Source organism: Plasmodium brasilianum, chromosome 14 (genome assembly GCF_023973825.1).
Source record: "Plasmodium brasilianum strain Bolivian I chromosome 14, whole genome shotgun sequence".
Lineage (NCBI taxonomy): Eukaryota > Apicomplexa > Aconoidasida > Haemosporida > Plasmodiidae > Plasmodium > Plasmodium brasilianum.
Window position 1 is genome coordinate 625,771 of NC_090127.1, and position 21,550 is coordinate 647,320.

The 21,550-nt window shown below is 24.8% G+C and overlaps 2 protein-coding genes across 2 annotated transcripts; one reads left to right on the plus strand and one right to left on the minus strand.

Moving 5' to 3' along the window:
• Positions 1 to 6,522: 6,522 nt before the first annotated feature.
• MKS88_005368 (2-oxoisovalerate dehydrogenase subunit alpha) lies at positions 6,523 to 7,815 on the plus strand (the record flags this gene model as incomplete). Its single annotated transcript, XM_067218625.1, has 1 exon — positions 6,523 to 7,815. The coding sequence occupies one exon, from the start codon at positions 6,523 to 6,525 to the stop codon at positions 7,813 to 7,815; it is 1,293 nt and encodes a 430-aa protein (XP_067070582.1).
• A 1,866-nt stretch (positions 7,816 to 9,681) lies between these two features.
• Positions 9,682 to 19,110, minus strand: MKS88_005369 (uncharacterized protein; the record flags this gene model as incomplete). Its single annotated transcript, XM_067218626.1, has 7 exons — positions 9,682 to 10,763; positions 10,849 to 15,896; positions 15,947 to 16,174; positions 17,765 to 17,881; positions 18,236 to 18,260; positions 18,366 to 18,601; positions 19,085 to 19,110. 7 exons carry the CDS (start codon positions 19,108 to 19,110, stop codon positions 9,682 to 9,684), a joined length of 6,762 nt encoding a protein of 2,253 aa, XP_067070583.1.
• Positions 19,111 to 21,550: the final 2,440 nt, after the last annotated feature.

Sequence of the window (21,550 nt, forward strand, 5' to 3'; positions counted from 1 at the left end):
TTTCGCTTTATCTTTAGAGGCTTAACGAGCAAAGAAATATTGTTTTTGTTTGTAAAACTTAAAAAGTGAGAATTACTAAAAATTGATATTTCACTTATAAATAACTTATATGAACTTCAAAAATTGATACACACATGAAAAATTGTCTACATCGTGCAGACATTCGAAATGACAAAACATAAGAATTAAGAAAAAATATAACAAAAAAATGATCAATGCTGCAAATCTGCTACTTACATTCCTATATATATATGCTATATACTTATTCATAACGGCATACTTGTAAAAAATAATAAAAAATATGTTTGCATGTTAATATAAATTGACAATTATACTTATTATTCACTTGCATATTTCATTATAAAAAAAAAAAATTTTTTCAAGGCAAATATTACTCTTGTCTTGAATTCCTTGCACCATTTTATTAATGCTCTTAATGCTCGTTGTAATTATAATTTAAATGTAAGTTATGGCTTCCAATATTTTGTATTTCTTCATATAATAATAGTAGTACTTACAGCTGGACTTGAAAAGACCAAAGTTGAAGGATAAATCTGAACTGGTGTGGAAACAATTGTTGATACAGGTGTTGTTGGGATTGTATAGATTCTTGACGTTGAAACCGCGGGTACAGACACACATGTCCTGTATGCTGCTATAGAACTTGGAACATATACTATAGACATCTTTAGAAATTAATATTTAAAAATACAAAAAATATAAAAAAAATAAAATATATATATATATATACATATACAATGCTTTATCCAAAAAAGAAAAAAATTCAGAAATGTGTGCAGAGGGAGCGTAATAAAATTTTAAAAAGTATTCAATTTACAAAAAAATCATGCCTTCGTATGACAATATATTTATTGATGTATGTCAAAAATTAAAAGAAATTATTAAATTTTACGAAAAAAAAATAATGTAAAAATAAAAAATAATAAAATAAAAATAAAATTAACAATTAATTTTATATTTGTAAGAATCTTGTTTTTTTTTTTTTTTTTAGGCAGTTAGCTAGCTATTCATTTTAATAAATGAAAAAAAAAAAAATAAAATAAATATGCTACTATTCTTCTAGCGTTCAAAAAATTTCCATTAATCGCTAGTTAGACCTTTAAACATCTACTGATTATTATTGTTAATTCTACAGCTGTATAATCGGGAAAGTAGTAATCCAATCACTTTTGTTGAACGGTGTACATATATATATAGGCTGTGGTTTAATTTGTCAAATTATTTCTCGTTTCGCTTTTTTTTTTTTTTCCCTTATATATCAACTAGTACATGGCGTTTTTTATTTTTTTTTTTTTTTTTTTTTTTTTTTTTTTTTTTGGAACATCTTAAAATTGGCTAATAGCTTGAAACAAAATAACCACAAAAAAAAATTTTTATCTTAAGAAGTAATTTTACGCTTTTTTTTTTTTTTCTTTCTTTTAATATGATTTGTATGTAGAGGTACATATCACTGAATTTACTAATTTTCCCGAAAATATCAAATTTGGAAATATGTAAAATTATGAATTCTTTTATTATGTTTATTCAAAATGTACACTTATCTTAGAAAATATAGTAAATATAATACAAAAATAACATAAAGATTAAGTGTTAAAAATTAAAATGCGAAAAAAAATTTTAAAAGAAAAAAGGCAAGCATTCGTTAGGTAGAATTATAATCTATTATTACTTGCTTGTAATTAATAAAAATGAAAATATTGAATAAAACTTGTTAAATATAAATGTTCTTATACTTAAAAAAAAAAAAAAAAAAACAGCAAAAGTAAAATAAAATAAAGTAGAATAAAAGCGAAATACACACATAAATGTGAACTAAAAAGAAATATAAAAGTTCCGCGGTTTAAATTAATAACGTTTATATATAGGAGATAATAATATACGTGCAAAATTACATTGCATTAAACTTATTTTAAAACATTATGTTGTATGAATAATTTATTAATTAAAATTATTATATATATATATGTATATATCACAATATTTTAATAAGAAAAAAAATGTAAGAATTTTTATTATATATTTAATTAATTTTTTTATTTTTTTTCTTTCCCAAAATAGTCAGTTCAAAACTGTTCTAAATATCTTCAAAAAAATGTTTTTTATATTTTTTTTGAATAGTATCATTAACTAAGTATTATTTGGGGTTTATTATATATATATATATATATATGTACATATATAGTATTTTAATATAAATGGGGAGGTTTATACACCTATGTAAATATTTACACATATATATATGTACATATATGTAAATAAACAATTTCTTACATGTTTGTTAAGCTTTCTTCTATTTGAACGTATCTCTTAATATTTCCACGCCACACACCTTTAAAAAGTATTATATAATAACAGTTACGGGGGTTGTATAAGAATAGCTAAGGCATAATTGCTGTGGAGGAATTACATGGATATTTTTAACAACTGGAATATTATTTGGAAAAGTATAAACAACTGTTTGTGGTACAACACTATATGTAGTTGTGTAAACAACTGGCGCCTGTTGTAATGTAACGATCGGTGTTGTTATAATTGTAGCCATTATTTCCTAAAAGAAAAAATATTTTAATTCATAAATACATACGTATGTACATACGTATATAATTGTGATTAGCATATAAGCGATGTTCACACAATAATTTATATATGCAAAATATAAATAAATTTACTCATATATATTTGTTTATATGTTTATATCATAAATGAGTTCAACTGACAATGTAGAAAAAAACATTGTGTAATAAAATTAGGTTAATAATAATTTCATAGTAGGTTCTTTTTTTTTTTTTTCTTTTCTTTTCTTTTTTTTTTTTTTAATTTTATTTTTAGAAGCTTTACTTATTATGTCAAGGTAAAATCGAATTTTATGGGGAATTAATCAAAATTTCGCTAAAACAAAAATAGCTATTATATATACTTTTGCTTTGTTAATATATATTTTTAGAAAATTTGGACACTTCCGTAGTTTTATAAAATATAACGTCGTATTTAAAAAGATAAAATGTGTGGACACTATGTAAAAATTATGATAATATAATTGGCATGCCTATAAAATTTAAAAGAACAAAAAAAGATAAAATAAAAATATATAAAAAAAAATAAAAAAAGTTTCTGTTTTTATCTTCTTAAAAGATGTATGAACATTTTAAATTAAGGGTGTAAGCTTACACAGATATATACATATAGATAGATATATACAGATAAATACATATAGATAGATATATACAGATAAATACATATATACAGATATATACAGATAAATACATATATACAGATAAATACATATATATAGATATATACAGATATATACAGATATATACAGATATATACATATATACAGATATATACATATATACAGATATATACATATATACAGATATATACAGATATATAGATATATATAGTTATATACATATATACAGATATATACATATATAGATAGATATGTAGATAGATATAGATATAGACAAAAAGAATTTACACTACAACAAATATTAATGTTATAATGAAGTTTTTTTTTTTTTTTTTTTTTAATAAACCTGGATCGTTATGTTTTAACATCAATAATTATCAATAATATTTTAATTTTTGCATATTATTTATGAACTTTCAACACAATTTTAAATGAATTTGTTTTTACAATTTATTGGTGGTATTAACAAATTTTTGTGTAAAGAATTGTATATATTTATGCGCATGTTAATATATATATATATATATACGTACATATATTGAGACTTGTTCATTATAAATGGAAAATCATTTCTTCTATAACTTTCCTTTTTTGTTGCTTAGTGGACGCTGTTCATCTCAAGAGGCACATGAATTCAAGTTTTTATTACTTTCTTTTTTTTTTTATTGTCTGCATGCACATGTAGATTTTTATTTATTAGCTATGAGATAGCTGAGAAGTAAATAATTTAAGACAAAAAAAAAAAAAAAAAAAGGAAATGTTTATATATGTATATATATACACATTTATTTATTTAATGACTGTTAATTTTTAAGAGAACATTACCTGTACAAATTCGCAGAAATAACACAGCGGAAAAAATGTTAAACAAGATTTATTTTTTGCGTAGTTTATACACTGCCCTTTATGTAACTATATCAAATTTATTTGGTATATAATTGTTTAGTTTTTTCTTTTTTGAAAATTTTATGTAATATTATTAAACATATTTAACTGGGGTGTCAACAAAAAAAAAAAAAAAAAAAAAAAAGAAAAGAAAAGAAAAGAAAAGAAAAGAAAAAGCAAAAGCAAAAGAAATAGAAAAAGCAAAAGCAAAAGAAATAGAAAAAGCAAAAGCAAAAGAAATAGAAAAAGCAAAAGAAAAAAAGAATAGAAAAAGGCGTTTTTATGTTAGAAGCTTCATACACCCTCTTAATAAAAACATACGTACTCTGTGATTTTATACATTTATGGTTTTACAACATAATTGTACAAAAAAAAAATATTTACTATAAATACAATATAAAATTAATGCCATATAATTGCAAATTAAATAAAATAAAAAAACAATATAATATGCAGGTTCTTCGTATAGACATAATTTTTTCGTAAACATAAAACATGGGATATTTTTTTAAAATGAGTTTTTTTCCTTTTTTTCGAATCCTTTATGATTATAAACAGTTTTTAAACCTTGTCTTACGAAATATAGAGAAACCTTTTACTCAACTGTATGTATTTTTATATTTTATTTATTTTTTAAACCGCTTAAAACCCATAAAAACAGATTTTCAAATATATGGGGACGCCCTCATTTATGTACTACTATGTCTGCGTCCTATCTGAGAAATGAAAAAAAAAAATTGTTTCATTGCATGCAAAAAATTATAATTAAAAGACATTCGAAAATAGGTAAATCCAAGAAGCACGTTTCTTTTTGTTGTTCATTACTTTAGCAATTAATACAATATTGAGGATCTCTCTCCATATATACACATATATACATAAACATGTATGCATAGGCATATACACATTATGCGCGGAATGACGGAGAGGCAAATTTATTTTGGTATTTCCAAAACAATAAAATATGAAAATAAAAAAATAATTTCGTAAAAAAGGCTAAGACGAATACATTTTTATTGAATATTTTATGTTCCGCTAATTCTGTGTAAAATTATTTTTTTTCCTCATTTGCTCTGGAATGTATTTGGGACGTTTTTTACTTCTTTCTCCTTAACACATTATAGAAGTCTTTGTTTATTTCTTTTTCTATGTTCAATATACTTTTTTCCTTTATTTTATATTTTCTGAACAAAAAAGTACAACAGTAATATAGCGTTACGTTAAAATAGCATAATTCTGTAGAGTTATGGGTAAAAATAAAATTTTACAATAGGACTCATGAGGCTATAAAGCGGTTATCGAACTTTATTCCTCTGGAAAATATATTTGCCTTTATATAATTTATAAACGCGTAAAAATAGGATACCATTTATTTTTGTCTTCTTACATACGATCGAAATTTTACTATACACATATGTATATATACATGTATATATATATATTTATATAAATTTATTTATTTATATATTTTTTAACATGTTCATAGCAGTAGCGTAGTGAAATTCTAATTTTTTTGAATGTATTAAAAAATTATTTTAAAAATAGTATAGTGTATAGTGGTTAAACGGTAGCAGGGCGGCTTAAAATAAATTATGAAAAATTATAAAAATATAAAAATATAAATATAAACTTCAAAGAATACATTCAAAAAATACTAATAAAATGATTTATATTTAATTATACCTCTGGAAAGAGTATTTAACTATATTCGTCAAACATAACATGGTCGATAATAAAACGTAGTAAGCACTTTTATATATGCATATGAAGAAAAAAAGCAAAAGTGTATATATTTTAATTTGCACCTTGGGGAAAAGTGTACGCAGAGCAGAAATTAAAAATGATCAAACAGCGTACAAATAAATATGCATGAGTACTTGCGAAATACATTTATGTATATTGGTATGTATATTGGTATGTATATAGGTGTGTATATATGTATGTATGTATGTATATATGTATGTATGTATATATGTATGTATATATGTATGTATGTATATATGTATGTATGTATATATGTATGTATATGTATATATATACTTATGCTTATGTGTGATTAAGGGACTGCGTGAAATAACTGATTTAGCAAAATAGTAATAATTTTAAAAGTAATGTTTTTTTAGTTTTTTTTTTTTTTTTTTTATTTTCCTTTTTAGATAATAAACAAATAATTTCATTACTGGTATTACATTTTTCACCTTTTGATAATATATTAAAAAAGGGTATATCAATCGACTTTTCCTCATATATGCTTTCCTTGATAATTATACTCCTATGGGAATTAATATAAACACATTTGAGAGTATTTAAAGAGGGGAAACAAAACAAAATAAAATAAAATATACATTTATATATTTATATATGTATACGTTTGCATGTATACAGGAAAATCCCAATATAGATACGTTTTTTAAGGGGAAAAAATGAGGAACATTTTTCAAAAAATTGCACGAAGTGGTAACGCCCTAAAGGGTCATAGTAACAAAAGTGTTTTTAACATAAATGGAAAGAAAAATTTTTCTGGATATAATATTTATAGTGATGGATTAGTTCACTCGGAATTTTCTACTGAATTAAATACAGTAAATGAAGTAGCTAAAATTCCAATATTTCGTATTTTAGATACTAATGGAAATTTACTAGATGGTTATAAGCCCCCTTTTGAAGAAGAAGAAATAGTAAACTTATACAAACAGATGGTAGAGTTTTCTATATGGGATGAAATATTCTATGGTATACAAAGGCAAGGAAGAATTTCTTTTTATATTGTAAATGATGGAGAAGAGGGCTTGCAGTTTGGAATTGGAAAAGCATTAAGTGTAGATGATCATTTGTATTGTCAATATAGAGAAACAGGTATTTTATTAAGTAGAGGATTTGATTACAACGACATTCTTAATCAACTTTTTGGAAATAAATATGATGAAGGGAAAGGAAGACAAATGTGTATATGTTACACAAAAAAAGATTTAAATATTCATACAATTACTACACCTTTAGCATCCCAGTTATCTCATGCTGCTGGATGTGGATATGCATTAAAATTAAAAAATGAAAAAGCAATTGCTGTTACTTTTTGTGGTGATGGTTCTTCTTCTGAAGGTGATTTTTATGCTGCTGTTAATTTTGCATCAGTTAGAGAATCACAAACTATGTTTGTTTGTAAAAATAATCTTTATGCTATATCCACTGGTATAAAAGATCAGTATAGAGGAGATGGAATTGCACCTAGGGCACTAGCATTAGGAGTTGAATCCATAAGAGTTGATGGAAATGATTTATTCGCAAGCTACTTAGCAACTAAAAAAATGAGAGATATATGTATTGAAGAGTCCAAACCTGTTTTTATCGAATTTATGTGTTACAGATATGGACATCATAGTACTTCTGATGATTCTACATTATACAGACCAAAAGAAGAAAGTGAGGCTTGGAAAAAAGAAGGGGTTCATCCTATAAGTAGATTATTTTTATATTTAAAAAATAATAATTTGTATACGGATAAAGATGATGAATTACATAGGAAAAGTGTCAAGGAAAAAGTTTTAAAAGAATTAAAAAAATATGAAAGTATCAAAAGATACAATATTGTGGGAGGTTTGTTTGAAAATGTTTACCACGATGAAGACTGGAACCTCAAGGAGCAGAGGGAGCACTTTGAAAACTACTTCAAGCAAAATAAAAATCATTACGATACTTCCAAGTTTGACAGTTGAATGGAAGTTTGACTGACTAGAAGTTTTGGAAGAATTTTTTCTTAGTTTGCCAAGTACCCTGGTAAGTAGTTTTTGTTACTACTACCACCTCCTGCTCCTGTGGGCATAGATTTGTTTATATGCATAAATGCTAATATACGCATACATAAGCATACGCGCACACTTAAATATATATACTTACATACATACTTACATACATACAAACATACATACATTCATACATACATACACACATGCATACATACATGCATACATACATACATACATGCATACATACATACATGCATACGTACATACATATATTTATTTATTTGTTTATTTACGATTATTCATACCTGCAACCATATTTACACACCTGTATGTACATATAAGTGCATTGCAAAGTTGTTATAATGCATGTTTTTCCATAGCTGCTATATTAATAGCCAGACAAATAACATATTGGTCTATTTTTTTTTTTACAATTTTTTATTTTTTTAAAGTAACAGTAAAAAGAATTATACCCAGTACTGTTCTTTCATGAAACATTTAAAACAAATTAAGTGTACATGTTATAAACGGGAAAAATTATCAAGTATAAAACTATTTAAATTATTATCTTTATATTTAAAAATATACTAGCTTTAAATTAACAGTAGTCCCCAATTATCACACATGCAATTGATGCCCACCTTTAATGAAGTAAATTATCAGACGGGTGAAAATTCACAGGAAAGTATATCTTTAAATTAATAACAATTTAAGCATAGGATAACTCAGTCCCAGGGGAACGCTATCGTACAAGCATTCGTACATACGCACTTATATCTACCTACGTACATATATATACTTAAGTACATACACACATACAAACATATATAAATATGTACATATTTTCTTACGTATACGTGTGCAAATGTGTGTACCTTTTTTTTTTTTTTTTTTGCATATACGGTTTCCACACCCTTTAAACGTAAAATAAAACTTCCTATAAATTTTACAATTAAAAAAAAATAAGTAACCCAATATTCTTTTTTCTAACCAAAAATTATTCCTTATGCCCAAATAACAAAGTGACATAAGAACGTGCTGAAAGAGATGCAGATATTTATTTTTTTATCAGATTTAATAATTAAATTTGTTAAAAAAAAAGAAAAAAACAAAAAAAAAAAAAAAACATAAAACAAAAAGAAAAAGAAAAAGAAAAAAAAGAAACGAAGTGAGATAATTTGATATGAAATAAAACGAAAAAGCCAAAAAAAAAAAGTGTTCTCCGTTTAATGCTTTATGCTTTAGGTTTTTTCGCCTTTTTTTTTTTTTTTTTTTTTTTGCACGTGTACTGTTAAATGAACATTTTCAGAACCAAAAAAAAAAAAAAAAAATTTTGAGACATGAACAAATTTGAAAATATAAATGAAAAATAAGAGTAACAATACAAACAATAAATCTTTGATATATTTTTACCCCTAATACTAGAAAATAATACTTCATTAATGTGTATATATTTCATTTGATTAAAAAATTAAAACATCATGTGTAAATAGAATAATCCATCTTCTCTTTATAATGTAGAAGAGGAGGGGGAGGGGGGGAAATAAAATAAAATAAAATAAGAGTAAATGTAAAATTGACGATTAAATAAGTGCAGAAGCACTTTAAGAAATACAAATACAAACATACGCAAAAGGTGTAGACATATTTACAAAAAAAAAAAAAAAATTTTATAAATAAAACAAATATTATACGTAATTGTAAGGTATGGTCACACATATCCCAACACTAGCTTGTTTTTATACGACCTTATATGATTTACTGTTTTCCCCTCAAATTGCATATGCATATGAAAAGGTATTATTATTTTACATTTTACATTTCAACTTTTGCATGTCAACTGTTCTTATCAGAGAAGCTTTTTTTTCTACTATGTTCATTGTATTCCTCACTGTTTTCTCTCTGTGTTAACATCCCAAAGGGTAAAATTGATTGCACATACTTGTAATAAGAATTGTTTTCCTTTTTGCTTTCCGATAGGTATTCCTTTTTTGAATCACTACTATTGGATAATAAGGAATTAATTTTTTTTTTTATTTTCATTTTATTTTTTTTTTCTTCATTACACATGACATTAATACGTGATCCTGACTTAAAACTTGATAAGCGTACAATATCTAACGAATTTGATGAATTTTCATCTCGTTTTTTTGTGTTATTTTTTTTGGAATATATTGAAGGATTTGGTTTACTTAAAAATTTATTTGTAGTATCCTTTCTGTATTTATCTTTTACATCCATACATATGTTATTATACATACTATCATCACCTATCCTGCTGTGAACTGCATTATAGGAATATATTGCACCCATATCATTCGTCTCTTCTTTCTTCATATCGGGGTCATTTTTTTTTTTTTTCAAATATATATTTAAATTATCAGATGAGAATGAAGAAACTCGAACATTTTTGCTTTTGTTTTTGTTTACGTCCATCTGTATATCGTTGTTTTTGTTAACGTCCATCTGTATATCGTTGTTTTTGTTAACGTCCATCTGTATATCGTTGTTTTTGTTTACGTCCATCTGTATATCGTTGTTTTTGTTTACGTCCATCTGTATATCGTTGTTTTTGTTTACGTCCATCTGTATATCGTTGTTTTTGTTTACGTCCATGTTTACGCTTTTATTTTTATTATTTTTATTCTTTTCCTTTTTATATGTTATGCTCTTTGCTTCATCATATTTGTCATAGTAGTAATACTTATTTTTACACTCTTTTATTTCATTACTCTTTTTAAAATTATGTTCAGATATTTCATTTCCATTTAAAACGCCATTAAATAAATTTTTATTATCTTTTAAAATATCCTGGTTAGAAAAACTGTAACCAAATCGAGGTGACTGTTTAAGAGTGTTCATATTTTTTTTATCTAATACATATTCCTCATAATCAATACTGTTATCACTGTTAATCTCTTTTAAAAAATATTCAACATCCTCATCTTTTTTTTTTTTTTTTTTTCTCTTCTTCAATAATAGTACTCTTTGATAAGACATTACTTTTGTCCATTATACCTCGGCTGTTACATTGTATTCCTTTACTCTCTTCTTTAATTTGAATCTCACTCATACTTATTTCACCGCTCCTCTCTTCCTTACTGACACTTCCATTAGCATCTATCCGCGTTTCTGCATTCCTGGATAATATTAGTTTATCATCCATTATGCTCTCTTCCATTTCAGTGGAATTTTTTTTTTTCTCTTTCAATTTGCTTATATATGAGTATAACTTGTCAACTTGATTACTCATTTTTCTTCTCGAATAAACATTCTTTTTATTACTCCTATCGCTATTTGAAACGAAACTTTTAGATAGATATTTCATGTGGTTATCATCTTCCTTATAATTGCCCTCCTTATGATCACGCACCTTTTCTGCTTCATGTTCGGAGTCCATTTTCGAATCATCAAGATCAATCGAAACAGCACTAGTCAAAATGGCATTGTTTGCATACTTTGATTTTTTGCTTCCTTTATTTTTTGAAGCCTTAAAACTAAACTTGCCTAAATTTTTAAAAAATTTATTAAATTTATTTTTTTTATTCCCTTTTTTAATAGCACCTACTGTTGAGAATTTATCAAATTTATTATCTTCCACATTTGAATAGTAGGATATATCAGAATTGGTACGTACACTATTTTTTTTACTATTATTTTTTATGTGCTCTTCTATGTTATTATCTACCCCTTTCTCTTCTGTTAATTTGCATTTTCTGTTCTTCGCATCCTCATTATCATGAATAACACCCTCTTCTGATTTTTCATCAAGTAAAGTTTTTTTCTCATTAACTACTTCGGAAATTTTCAATGGCTTTTTCGATATATTACTCAAGTAATTTTCCTTAACAGAATTAGCAAACATTATCGTCCCATTCTGTTGTGCGTTGTCCAGATCGCTTTTCCTTGCAGCATACTCCTTTTGTTCCTTCGCATTTTGTTCTCTTATGTTTTCTTTCTTTGCGTTTTGTGCCTTTGCCTTTTGTGTAAACGCATTTTTTTTTGAAGAAATATCTGAACCGCCTCTACCGGTACTGCTAAATTGCGCTATTTTACTTTCTTCCTTATATTCCATCTCTGCTACTTCTTCCCCTTCTTCTTCATCCAATTCTTCCTCCTCCTCATCCGCTTCTTCGCCTTCACCCACTTCCGTTTTGCTCAATTTGTCATATCTGCTCATCATGTACATGCTATTTCCAATGTTTGATCTGCTATATATATCATAACTGTACTCTTTCTTTAATGCTTCGATGGAAATTACTTCCCCTTTTTTCCCCTCTAAATGTAAATGATCTCCCACTTCTTTTTCTAAAATATCGTATTCCATTTGCCAGTCATATTTATTTTCATCAGATGATGAAGATTTCTTATCCCCATTTATTTTTTGAATGGTACCATTTTCATTTGTTAACATTTGATCCTGTTTCCTACTATTTATACTGTTCTTTTTATTCGTTTTTGTATGATCCTCTTTTACATCTTCCTCTTCAGATGATTCAGATGAGGATTTGTTGCTGCTCTTTGTTTTCTCCTTACTCTTTTTTTTCCGGTTTAGATAAAATAATTTTTTAAAGGTAATCATATTACTCTTTTTGGTTTTTTTTTTCTTTTTATATTTTTCTTTTCCCATACTTTTTGAATATTTTAAAGAATAATACTCTTCATTATGAGAACTGTTCGATTTTGTTTTATGTGTTGATAAAGAATTATCTGATTTACTTTTACTATGCGAGCTTTTTTTATTCGCTTCACTTTTAAAAAATAAAAAACTATCGAAAAAAGAGCCATTGTTTTGTTTTATTTCTTTCTCTGACTGTTCTGACTTTTTAGAAGACGAATGTGAGCTAATACTTTCATACGAATTATTTATCAAATAGGATTCTTTAAGAATGTATGATTCGTCATTCCCGTTTTTTGATTTCCTCTTGGTGACAACTTGACGGATGTTCTCATTTGGGCTGTTCTTACCGTTGCTCTTCCGCTTCTCACTGCTTCTTCCCTTCTTTCCCTCATTTTTGTTCTTCTCTTCTCTTTTGTTCTTCTCTTCTCTTTTGTTCTTCTCTTCTCTTTTGTTCTTCTCTTCTCTTTTGTTCTTCTCTTCGCTTTTATCCTTCATTCCGCTTCTATTACTTGCACCGCTTCTCCTCCTGTTATTGTCGAGCTTATCCTCACCAGCTTTCTGCTGGAACTTGTCCTCCTTCGCGTTCTGCTCATTCATCGTACCGCTATTCCTCTTTTCGATGGTATCTTCCTCTTCCTTCTTTGGTTGAGAACTATCTTTATTACTCTGCTTCTGGGATTTTTTATTAAAACTATAAATTAATGACTGGACATAGCCTTTTTTTTTACTTGGATATTTCAAATTTTCGGCATTCATTGCAATGGAGTCTTTTTTCCCAACATTATCAGCGAAAGGGCCATCATTAATAATACACTTATCTTTGTATTCACTATATTTTTTTAATAAATCTTCTTTTTTATTATTATTTTGTATATTTAACAATTTTACATATAAATCATGGTAACACATTGCATTCCTCTCATAATCAAGTGTTACATGATAAATATTATTATTCATAATATTATTTGAAGAGAAATTTTTTGCTATTCTTTTTTCTATATCACATAATTTCATATTCATCAAACCTTTCATACGACCACACCATAATTCTTTTATTTTATTATTAACACATTTTTCCATATATTTTTTTTTTTCTTCTTTTAATTTCTCTAATTCTATATTATTACTTATATATTCTCTTTGAAGTTTTAAATCGATCCATTGCCACTTCGAACAATCCTTTATCCACTTTTCGAATAACTTAAAACTTCCCCATTTATCATTCAATAACTTTTCTAATTTTATTATGTCCTCTTTGCTTGATATAATTTCAAATCCCGTGTACATGCCACTTCCAATTTTACTGCTCTCTTTCTTTTCGTTCATGGTATTACCCGTTACATAACGACCTTTTTCGTGCCATCCGCAATTTCCATTACTGCTGCTGCAACTCCAAGCGTTATTACAGTTACTATTACACTTGCACTTATTATTACCATTATTATTTCTATTACTATTAATATTGTTATTGTTATTGCGTGTACAACCACGCATATGATTGTCCATCAGGAACATTCCGGACACTTGACCATTTTTACATACATCTCCTACAATCGGAAAAGTACCGCTAGCATTATTATTATCAATTCTAAAATTGTGAACCAACTGAGGGTTGTCATTACGCACATTCTGAACATGTTGTATACATCCATTCCCACGATAATTACCTTCATTACTTCCATTTTTGTCGAGATGAGAATATTTGTTATCCCCTACAGTGTTATAATTATTTGTATATTCCTTATAATTCATTGCATTCTTTGCTTTATCAATAACATCATTACAAAAAATAGAACAGTCTTTAGTACTTCCAGTTACTATATTATTACTACTTTGCATCCTTCTATTGTTTTTCTTCAAGTTATAATACAATTGATTATTATTGCTACATAATTTATTAACCCATGGTGAGTTCACATTATAATAATAATTTTTCAAATCAGATAAAGCGTCTTCTTTTTTTATTTTTAAGTTAGATATATAACAATATGGCTTTTGAATGATTTTTATCGGTTCATTTGTATTTGAAGCAACTGGGTGACTCGTAATTTTAGAGTTCCTATAATTTTCAAATACGGCACGTGCATTTTCAATAGCATTATGGGGATAATTTAAATTGTTCAGATGGGTAGAAGACAAGTAATTATATGATGTATCAGGACGAACATTCTCATAATTACCTGTGCGTATTACATAAGGCTTATCGCCATTTCCTCGTTTAATACGAATCCTTATATTCCTTTTTAGCATATGCTCATTATTACTATCAGCATTTGTATTGTCACTATTGCCATTGCCACTATTGCCACTGCCGCTATTATCATTACCACCATGACCTCCAATATTATAATTTTTACTCATTTCGTCCGCGTGAACACTATCATACATATGAAATAACCTATTAATATCTTTTGCATATACGGGACATATGAGCTGCTTTTTTTTTAGCTCCATTTCTTCGTTACATTCAGATCCATTCATGCCATATAACTGATTCGGAGCAGGCAAAGAACAAACATCATCTATTGAACTAAGAATAATATTCATAATATTTTTTTTTATATTATGAATATCATCATTTAAATTCTTTACATCCTTATAATATGTCTGTACTTCTTCTTCTAAACAATATTTCAATTGTTTATATAAAAAAGACAACATGGTTTTTCCAAAGGTTAACTCACCATTTTTATCTACAACTCTTTTCATGTCATCTAAATTATTATATATTATTTTCCTTATTAAGCTATTAAATTTTTTCGTATCATACACACACAAAATTAATTCTTTTAATTTTGTATTTATATATTTAAATTTTAAAAGATCTAAGGTAATATGGTTTAATATCATCTTATTTACGTCATCTTTTACTGTACTGTCCTCAAGTAAATCATACTTTATCCTTAATTTATTTTTTCTAATATCTTCAATTAATATATCAATTATTTCATTTTGAAATAGTAATATATATTTTAAATCATCGTATATTCTTTTTGTATTTCCTTTCTTCTTAATCTTGTCTATATCCAATTTTATTTTTTCAATTTCTTTTTTTAAATCTTCATGGGGTTCAAAATTAAAATTTTTATCTTCATCGTCACATCTGCTGTTTCTTATTTCCTTTCTTTTTTCTTCCTTCATTTCACTCTTCTTTGCGATTCTCTTTTCTCTACCCTTTTCACTTTTCAATTCAACCTTTCCCATGTTTTCATCACACCCCTGATCATTCACAAAGTAAGCAAATCTAGAGCTTCTTCTTTTCTTTCTTTTTATCTTCGCCTTTTTTATGCTATCCATCGATATTTTTCTTTCTAAATTGATTTTTTTTTTATTTATGTCTTTTCTTTTTGAAATGTCTACATTTTCGCTGTCATACGAAATAGCTTGTACATTTTTTCCATCTACTATTTCATCTTGTTTATTTAACTCACTAAAAGAAAGATAATACTTCTGTGAATCAATGTGCTTTGGATCAGATACCAGATAATTAGAATCACATATATTCGAAGCAGACTCTTCCTCTTTGCATTCTTTCGATTTTTTTTTTTTTTTAAAATTTTCATAAAATTATTCTTTTTTATAGGTTTTGATTTGTTTTCCTTCTTATCGCTCGATGATTCTTCCTTTATCTCTTCTTTCTGCGTAATCATGTTTGAGCTATTCATTTCGTTCATTTCCTTGATTTCCCTTTCAAATACATTTTCCGTTCTATAAAAAATGGAAGTTATATGCATGTATATAATTTATTTTACATAAATAGACGCACATCTATGCGTTACTCAACTACCTACATAAAACGCACAAGGATAACGAATTACTAAAAATGTAGCATCACGAAAGAGAAGGCGTACACGTGTAAATGTGAAAGTAGGAGTAAATGTATGTATGTGTGTACATATGTATATATGTATGATTGTGTGTATATATATATATATATTATGGAGTTGATAGATAATAACGCGGTGATAATAATTTTATCTCAAGATTTCATATCACCGCTTAATTGCTTAATGAACTGCATTCGTGATCTCAATAACCAAAACATTTTAATAAACAGAATACAGAAAAAAAAAATATATTCTTTTTTTTATAATAATTTTGGTAAAAAAAAAAATAAATAAATAAAAAATAAAATACAGTAGTCGATATCCACTTTTCCTAATATTTATAAAAAACGTGCTACTGTGTATTCTGCGTAAAAGACATTAATTAAATAGAAACATATATATCCAATCGTGCACAAAAATTATAATTCGTACAATATTGTTTTTATTTCTCTTTCATTTTCATTTTCTCTTTAACTTTCATTTTTTTTTTTTTTTTTTTTTTTTATGGTTCTATAAAACTGTCTGTTCTTTTATTCGTTCGTTAATTCTTTTATTGTTCAGCACAAGTTCTATAATGTAAAAATTCCTAAGCCATACAAATTTAAAGGTTCTATATAATTTAAATATGCTACACATCTTTAACACATTTTAACATTTTCTCAATTTTTCATTGTTGCCTTTACACAGTCTTTTTAATTATGTAGATATGTAATATATTTCGTATTAAGAATAAATCTTAATTTCTACATTATAAATTTTATTTTTGTATTTCTCCAAGAAGATCATTTAAGGTAAATAATGAAAAAAAAAAATAAATAAAAATAATAAAGAATAATAAATTATGAGTTGGTGCAAGTATAACAATTCTAAATATACTTTGTCACGCCTTGTTATACAGTATATTGATAAACATAACACAAAATTTAGTGTAATACTAATTCGCGTATATGTATATATGTATGTATGTGTATATATGTATGTATGTATGTGTATATATGTATGTATGTATGTGTATATATGTATGTATGTATGTGTATATATGTATGTATGTATGTGTATATATGTATGTATGTATGTGTATATATGTATGTATGTATGTGTATATATGTATGTATGTATATGTATATATGTATGTATGTATGTGTATATGTGTATGTATGTATGTGTATATATGTATGTATGTGTATATATGTATGTATTTATGTGTATATACATATGTATGTACTTATGTGTATTTATGTAGGTATGTATTTATCTATATCTATATATATTTATATATGAAGACTATTAAAATTTCTGGCTGTTGTTTCAATAAATGTGCATAAATATATTTGGAACTACACATGCTAAGTACTAAATAAAAAAAAATAATAAAATAATATACTTAAATATATACAATACTGACGAAATTATACGTATCATATTGTATAGAGTATAAGTAGAATGTTTATCTTTTCTTTTTTTTTCTTACAAATAACTTGCGACAGAAGCATCTTGAGTGTTCTTCGAGACATCTAAGTTTAATTCATAACTCATTTTAATTTGATGGTTTATTTTTTCTTTTTTGTTTTTTATTTCTGTTTCCCCCCTGTATGCACTTTGTATTTATATATGTTCATATTATTACAAAATTAATCCTCCAACAAATATAATTCTCATAAAAACTAGTTTTTTTCTTTCAGCTCTTGTAGGTATGTAAGATTAAAAATGTGCAATAATGCCTTTAAAGCTGAACATTATAATATTTTCAATATTTTTGTATATTATATATATATTATAACATACCTATAGGCAAATATTATACTTTAGCCATTTTGAAAATCAAGTAATTTATTAAAAAAACATACGTGTTAGGTTAGTTTTTCCGTTTCGCTGTTTCTTCGATCCTTCTTCTATTTAATATAGAAAGAATTTGTGTATATAAGTGAATGACTAGCTTTACCGAAACGATTTAATTTCATTTAATGCTTATCATAAAATACAAACATAAATTCGGGGTAAAATTATTAAGTAAAAATATGTACCAATGAAACGGTCTTTTACATACAAAAAAAAAAAAAAAAAAATTGCACAAAAATGAACAAAATCATATGGAGTTACAATAATAGTATTATTATTATTATTATTATTATTATTATTATTATTATTATTATTGTTATTGTTATTATTATTATTATTGTTATTGTTATTATTATTGTTATTGTTATTGTTATTGTTATTGTTATTATTATTGTTATTATTATTGTTATTGTTATTATTATTGTTATTGTTATAGTTATTATTATAGTTATTATTGTTGTATATTATTCTTTCGATAAATGTACTATGTGAAATGGTTTATTTTCAGACAAAAATGTGATTTTTATCACTATTTAATTTTGTTTTGTGCAGGGTATAAAATACAATAACATACCTTTTGAATAAATATTATATCAATTGAAACTTTCTTTAAATATATTTTTTTTTTAATCTGTATTTAAATTAATTTTCATAAGGTATAGGCCCCTAAAATGCTTGTTGCATATTTGTAAACGTAATATTTTTGCGTATAGTTTTATTTATTTATTTATTTTATTTTTTTTTTTTTATTCTAACTGTTACTTATTTATGACTTGCACAGGTAATTCAAATGTTGTTCTGACTGATATTTAAATTTTCCTTTTTTCTACTATTTTTTTTTATTTCTTTCTACAATATTTACTATTTCTTTCCATAATTTTTATTAATTTTTTCCTCAATTTTTACTATTTCTTTCCACAATTTTTTTTTTTTTTTTCTTTATTAATTGTACCTAAAAACACAGAATTTATGTTTCATTCATTATACATCCTATTTACACATATTTTAAAAAAATTTCATAATGTAATAAAATTTAACATTCCCATTCTTTTTCCTGAACGTTCATAATTTTTCTTTTTTGAGAATTTAAATTATGAAACAAATAAAAAATTAAAAAATAAACATTAATGATAATATAGGTATATATACATATATATAATGTAGAGGGATTATTTCATGTTCATTCATTTAATAAAATGTGTGCATAAAAGCATCTGTGTAATATATAACAACATTTATATAGAATAAATGTAAATTTTTTTGGGTTTTCAAATTACACTTATTTTTTTGGAGACTTACAGATTTCTTATTATATGAATGACAAACTATTTTCATGTCTTGTACATTATTTTTAAAGAAAAAAGATACGATATATATATATATATATATATCTTTTTTACTACCTTTTAATTTAATATTGACTATTTTTTTAATTTCATATAGAAATAAATAAAATTATAACGAACACTTAATAAGTGTTAGACGATATTTCACATTAAGTGTAAATTCTCATAATTTTAGCCGGTCGAATTATTTTTGAGCAAAAGGTACAAATGTGTACCCCTTTTTTTACATGTACTATGATATAATAGCATTTGGTGGATATATTAGTATCAAAAAATAGTAAAAAATAGTTTTTATAAAATATTATTTATTTAACCCAAAAGGTTTTGTATGTATGTACTAATAGTTTATTTTTTTAAAAAGAATAAATTTTAAATGTGAATTTAAAAGACAAATTTTACTATGTATTCTGTTTAAAAAAACATATATCGCTTCTTATACGTTGCGATGTTTTAACTCTTCTATTGATATTCTATTGATTATACATTGTATATATATAATACATACTGTATGCCTTCAAACATATTTATGTATTTTTCCTTTAAACGTTTAAACAAATAAATAATAAAAATTTACGCAAAAATAATTTCACCATTTTAATATGTCATAACTTAGATCATTATTTATATAAAAACTGTAATAGTATGTTCATATGTAAAAAAGTACTTGCCATTTTGTTCCATTACCAAAAAAGTATTTCTTATATATATATATATATATATATATTATACACAATATTATTTGTACATACATGCATATATGACATTTTACTTGTTCCTATCAACATATCAATTTTTAAGCTTTTGCCTTAATTATATTACGAACAAAAAAAAAAAAAAAAAGAAAAATGGGGACGGCAATATTAACAACAGTGTCATATAATTAAAATATAATAATATTTTCAGAAAAAATTATTATTATTTAAAAGGGGAAAAATAATATATTTTTTCATTATCAAAAAACATTTATAATAATATCACATTTTGTCCAAGCAAAATTTTGTAATTGCAATTAAGAATATCCTTCTTTAAACACATTCATTTTAATACATCGGAATTACAATTTATAATAAAGTATTACATAAATACTTGTTTCAGTTATGCATATATATAACATTTCCCAATCCTTTCCTATTTTTTTTTTTTTTTTTCTTTGCTTATTCAAAAAATATATGCATTTTAAATGCTTCTAACTGATAAAATAAAACATTATAAAAAATGTTTTTAATTTTAAAAAAAATTATAGAATAAATATTCACCACATTTAAAAGCACATAAGCACTAGGGGACTGTTTAAAAAAAAAAAAAATTGAACATTTTAATACATCAATTGTATAATAATATACATTAGAATATTTATATAAAAATACTTTCAAATAAGTTGCACAAAATCAACTTATCGTTTATATTATAAAAACAACATTATTTAATTCTTAAAATAACACCATAAAAAGTAGTTTAAATATAACATTATCATTGTTTCCAAAAAATTTCTTTCATTTAACTAAGTATTGCAGCGCAATAAGTAATTATATGTTTTGTGAGCAATTAAATATATATGTGTATATCGTATATATATATATATATTATCTACATATATATGTATATATATATATGTCAATATATACCTATATATAATTTAGTATCTTTTTATTTTCGTTTGAACACAACTGTAATAAAATATTATGGAAAAAAATTTCCCATCATTAATTTATCATAAGGGAAAACACCATATATTTAAGCATTCTTTTTCACATTTCAATATTTTGCAATATTTTCTTATGCAGAAGTTATGTGAAAAAATATAAAAAAAAAATATTTAGTACCTTTTATTATAAGGACAATATATAAATTATTTGTTTACTGCTATTGTAAATAAATTTGTAATTATATAGTAAAAGGGGTATATTATATATATGTATATATATATTATATGTATATATTTTTTTTTTTTCTTCCCCCGAAATTATATAATGTATACATTAGAAAAATGATTAGGCGTTTTATTCCAAGTACATACGTTTATATAACAAAAAAAATTATATAAAAAAATTCTACATTGAACTAAATATATT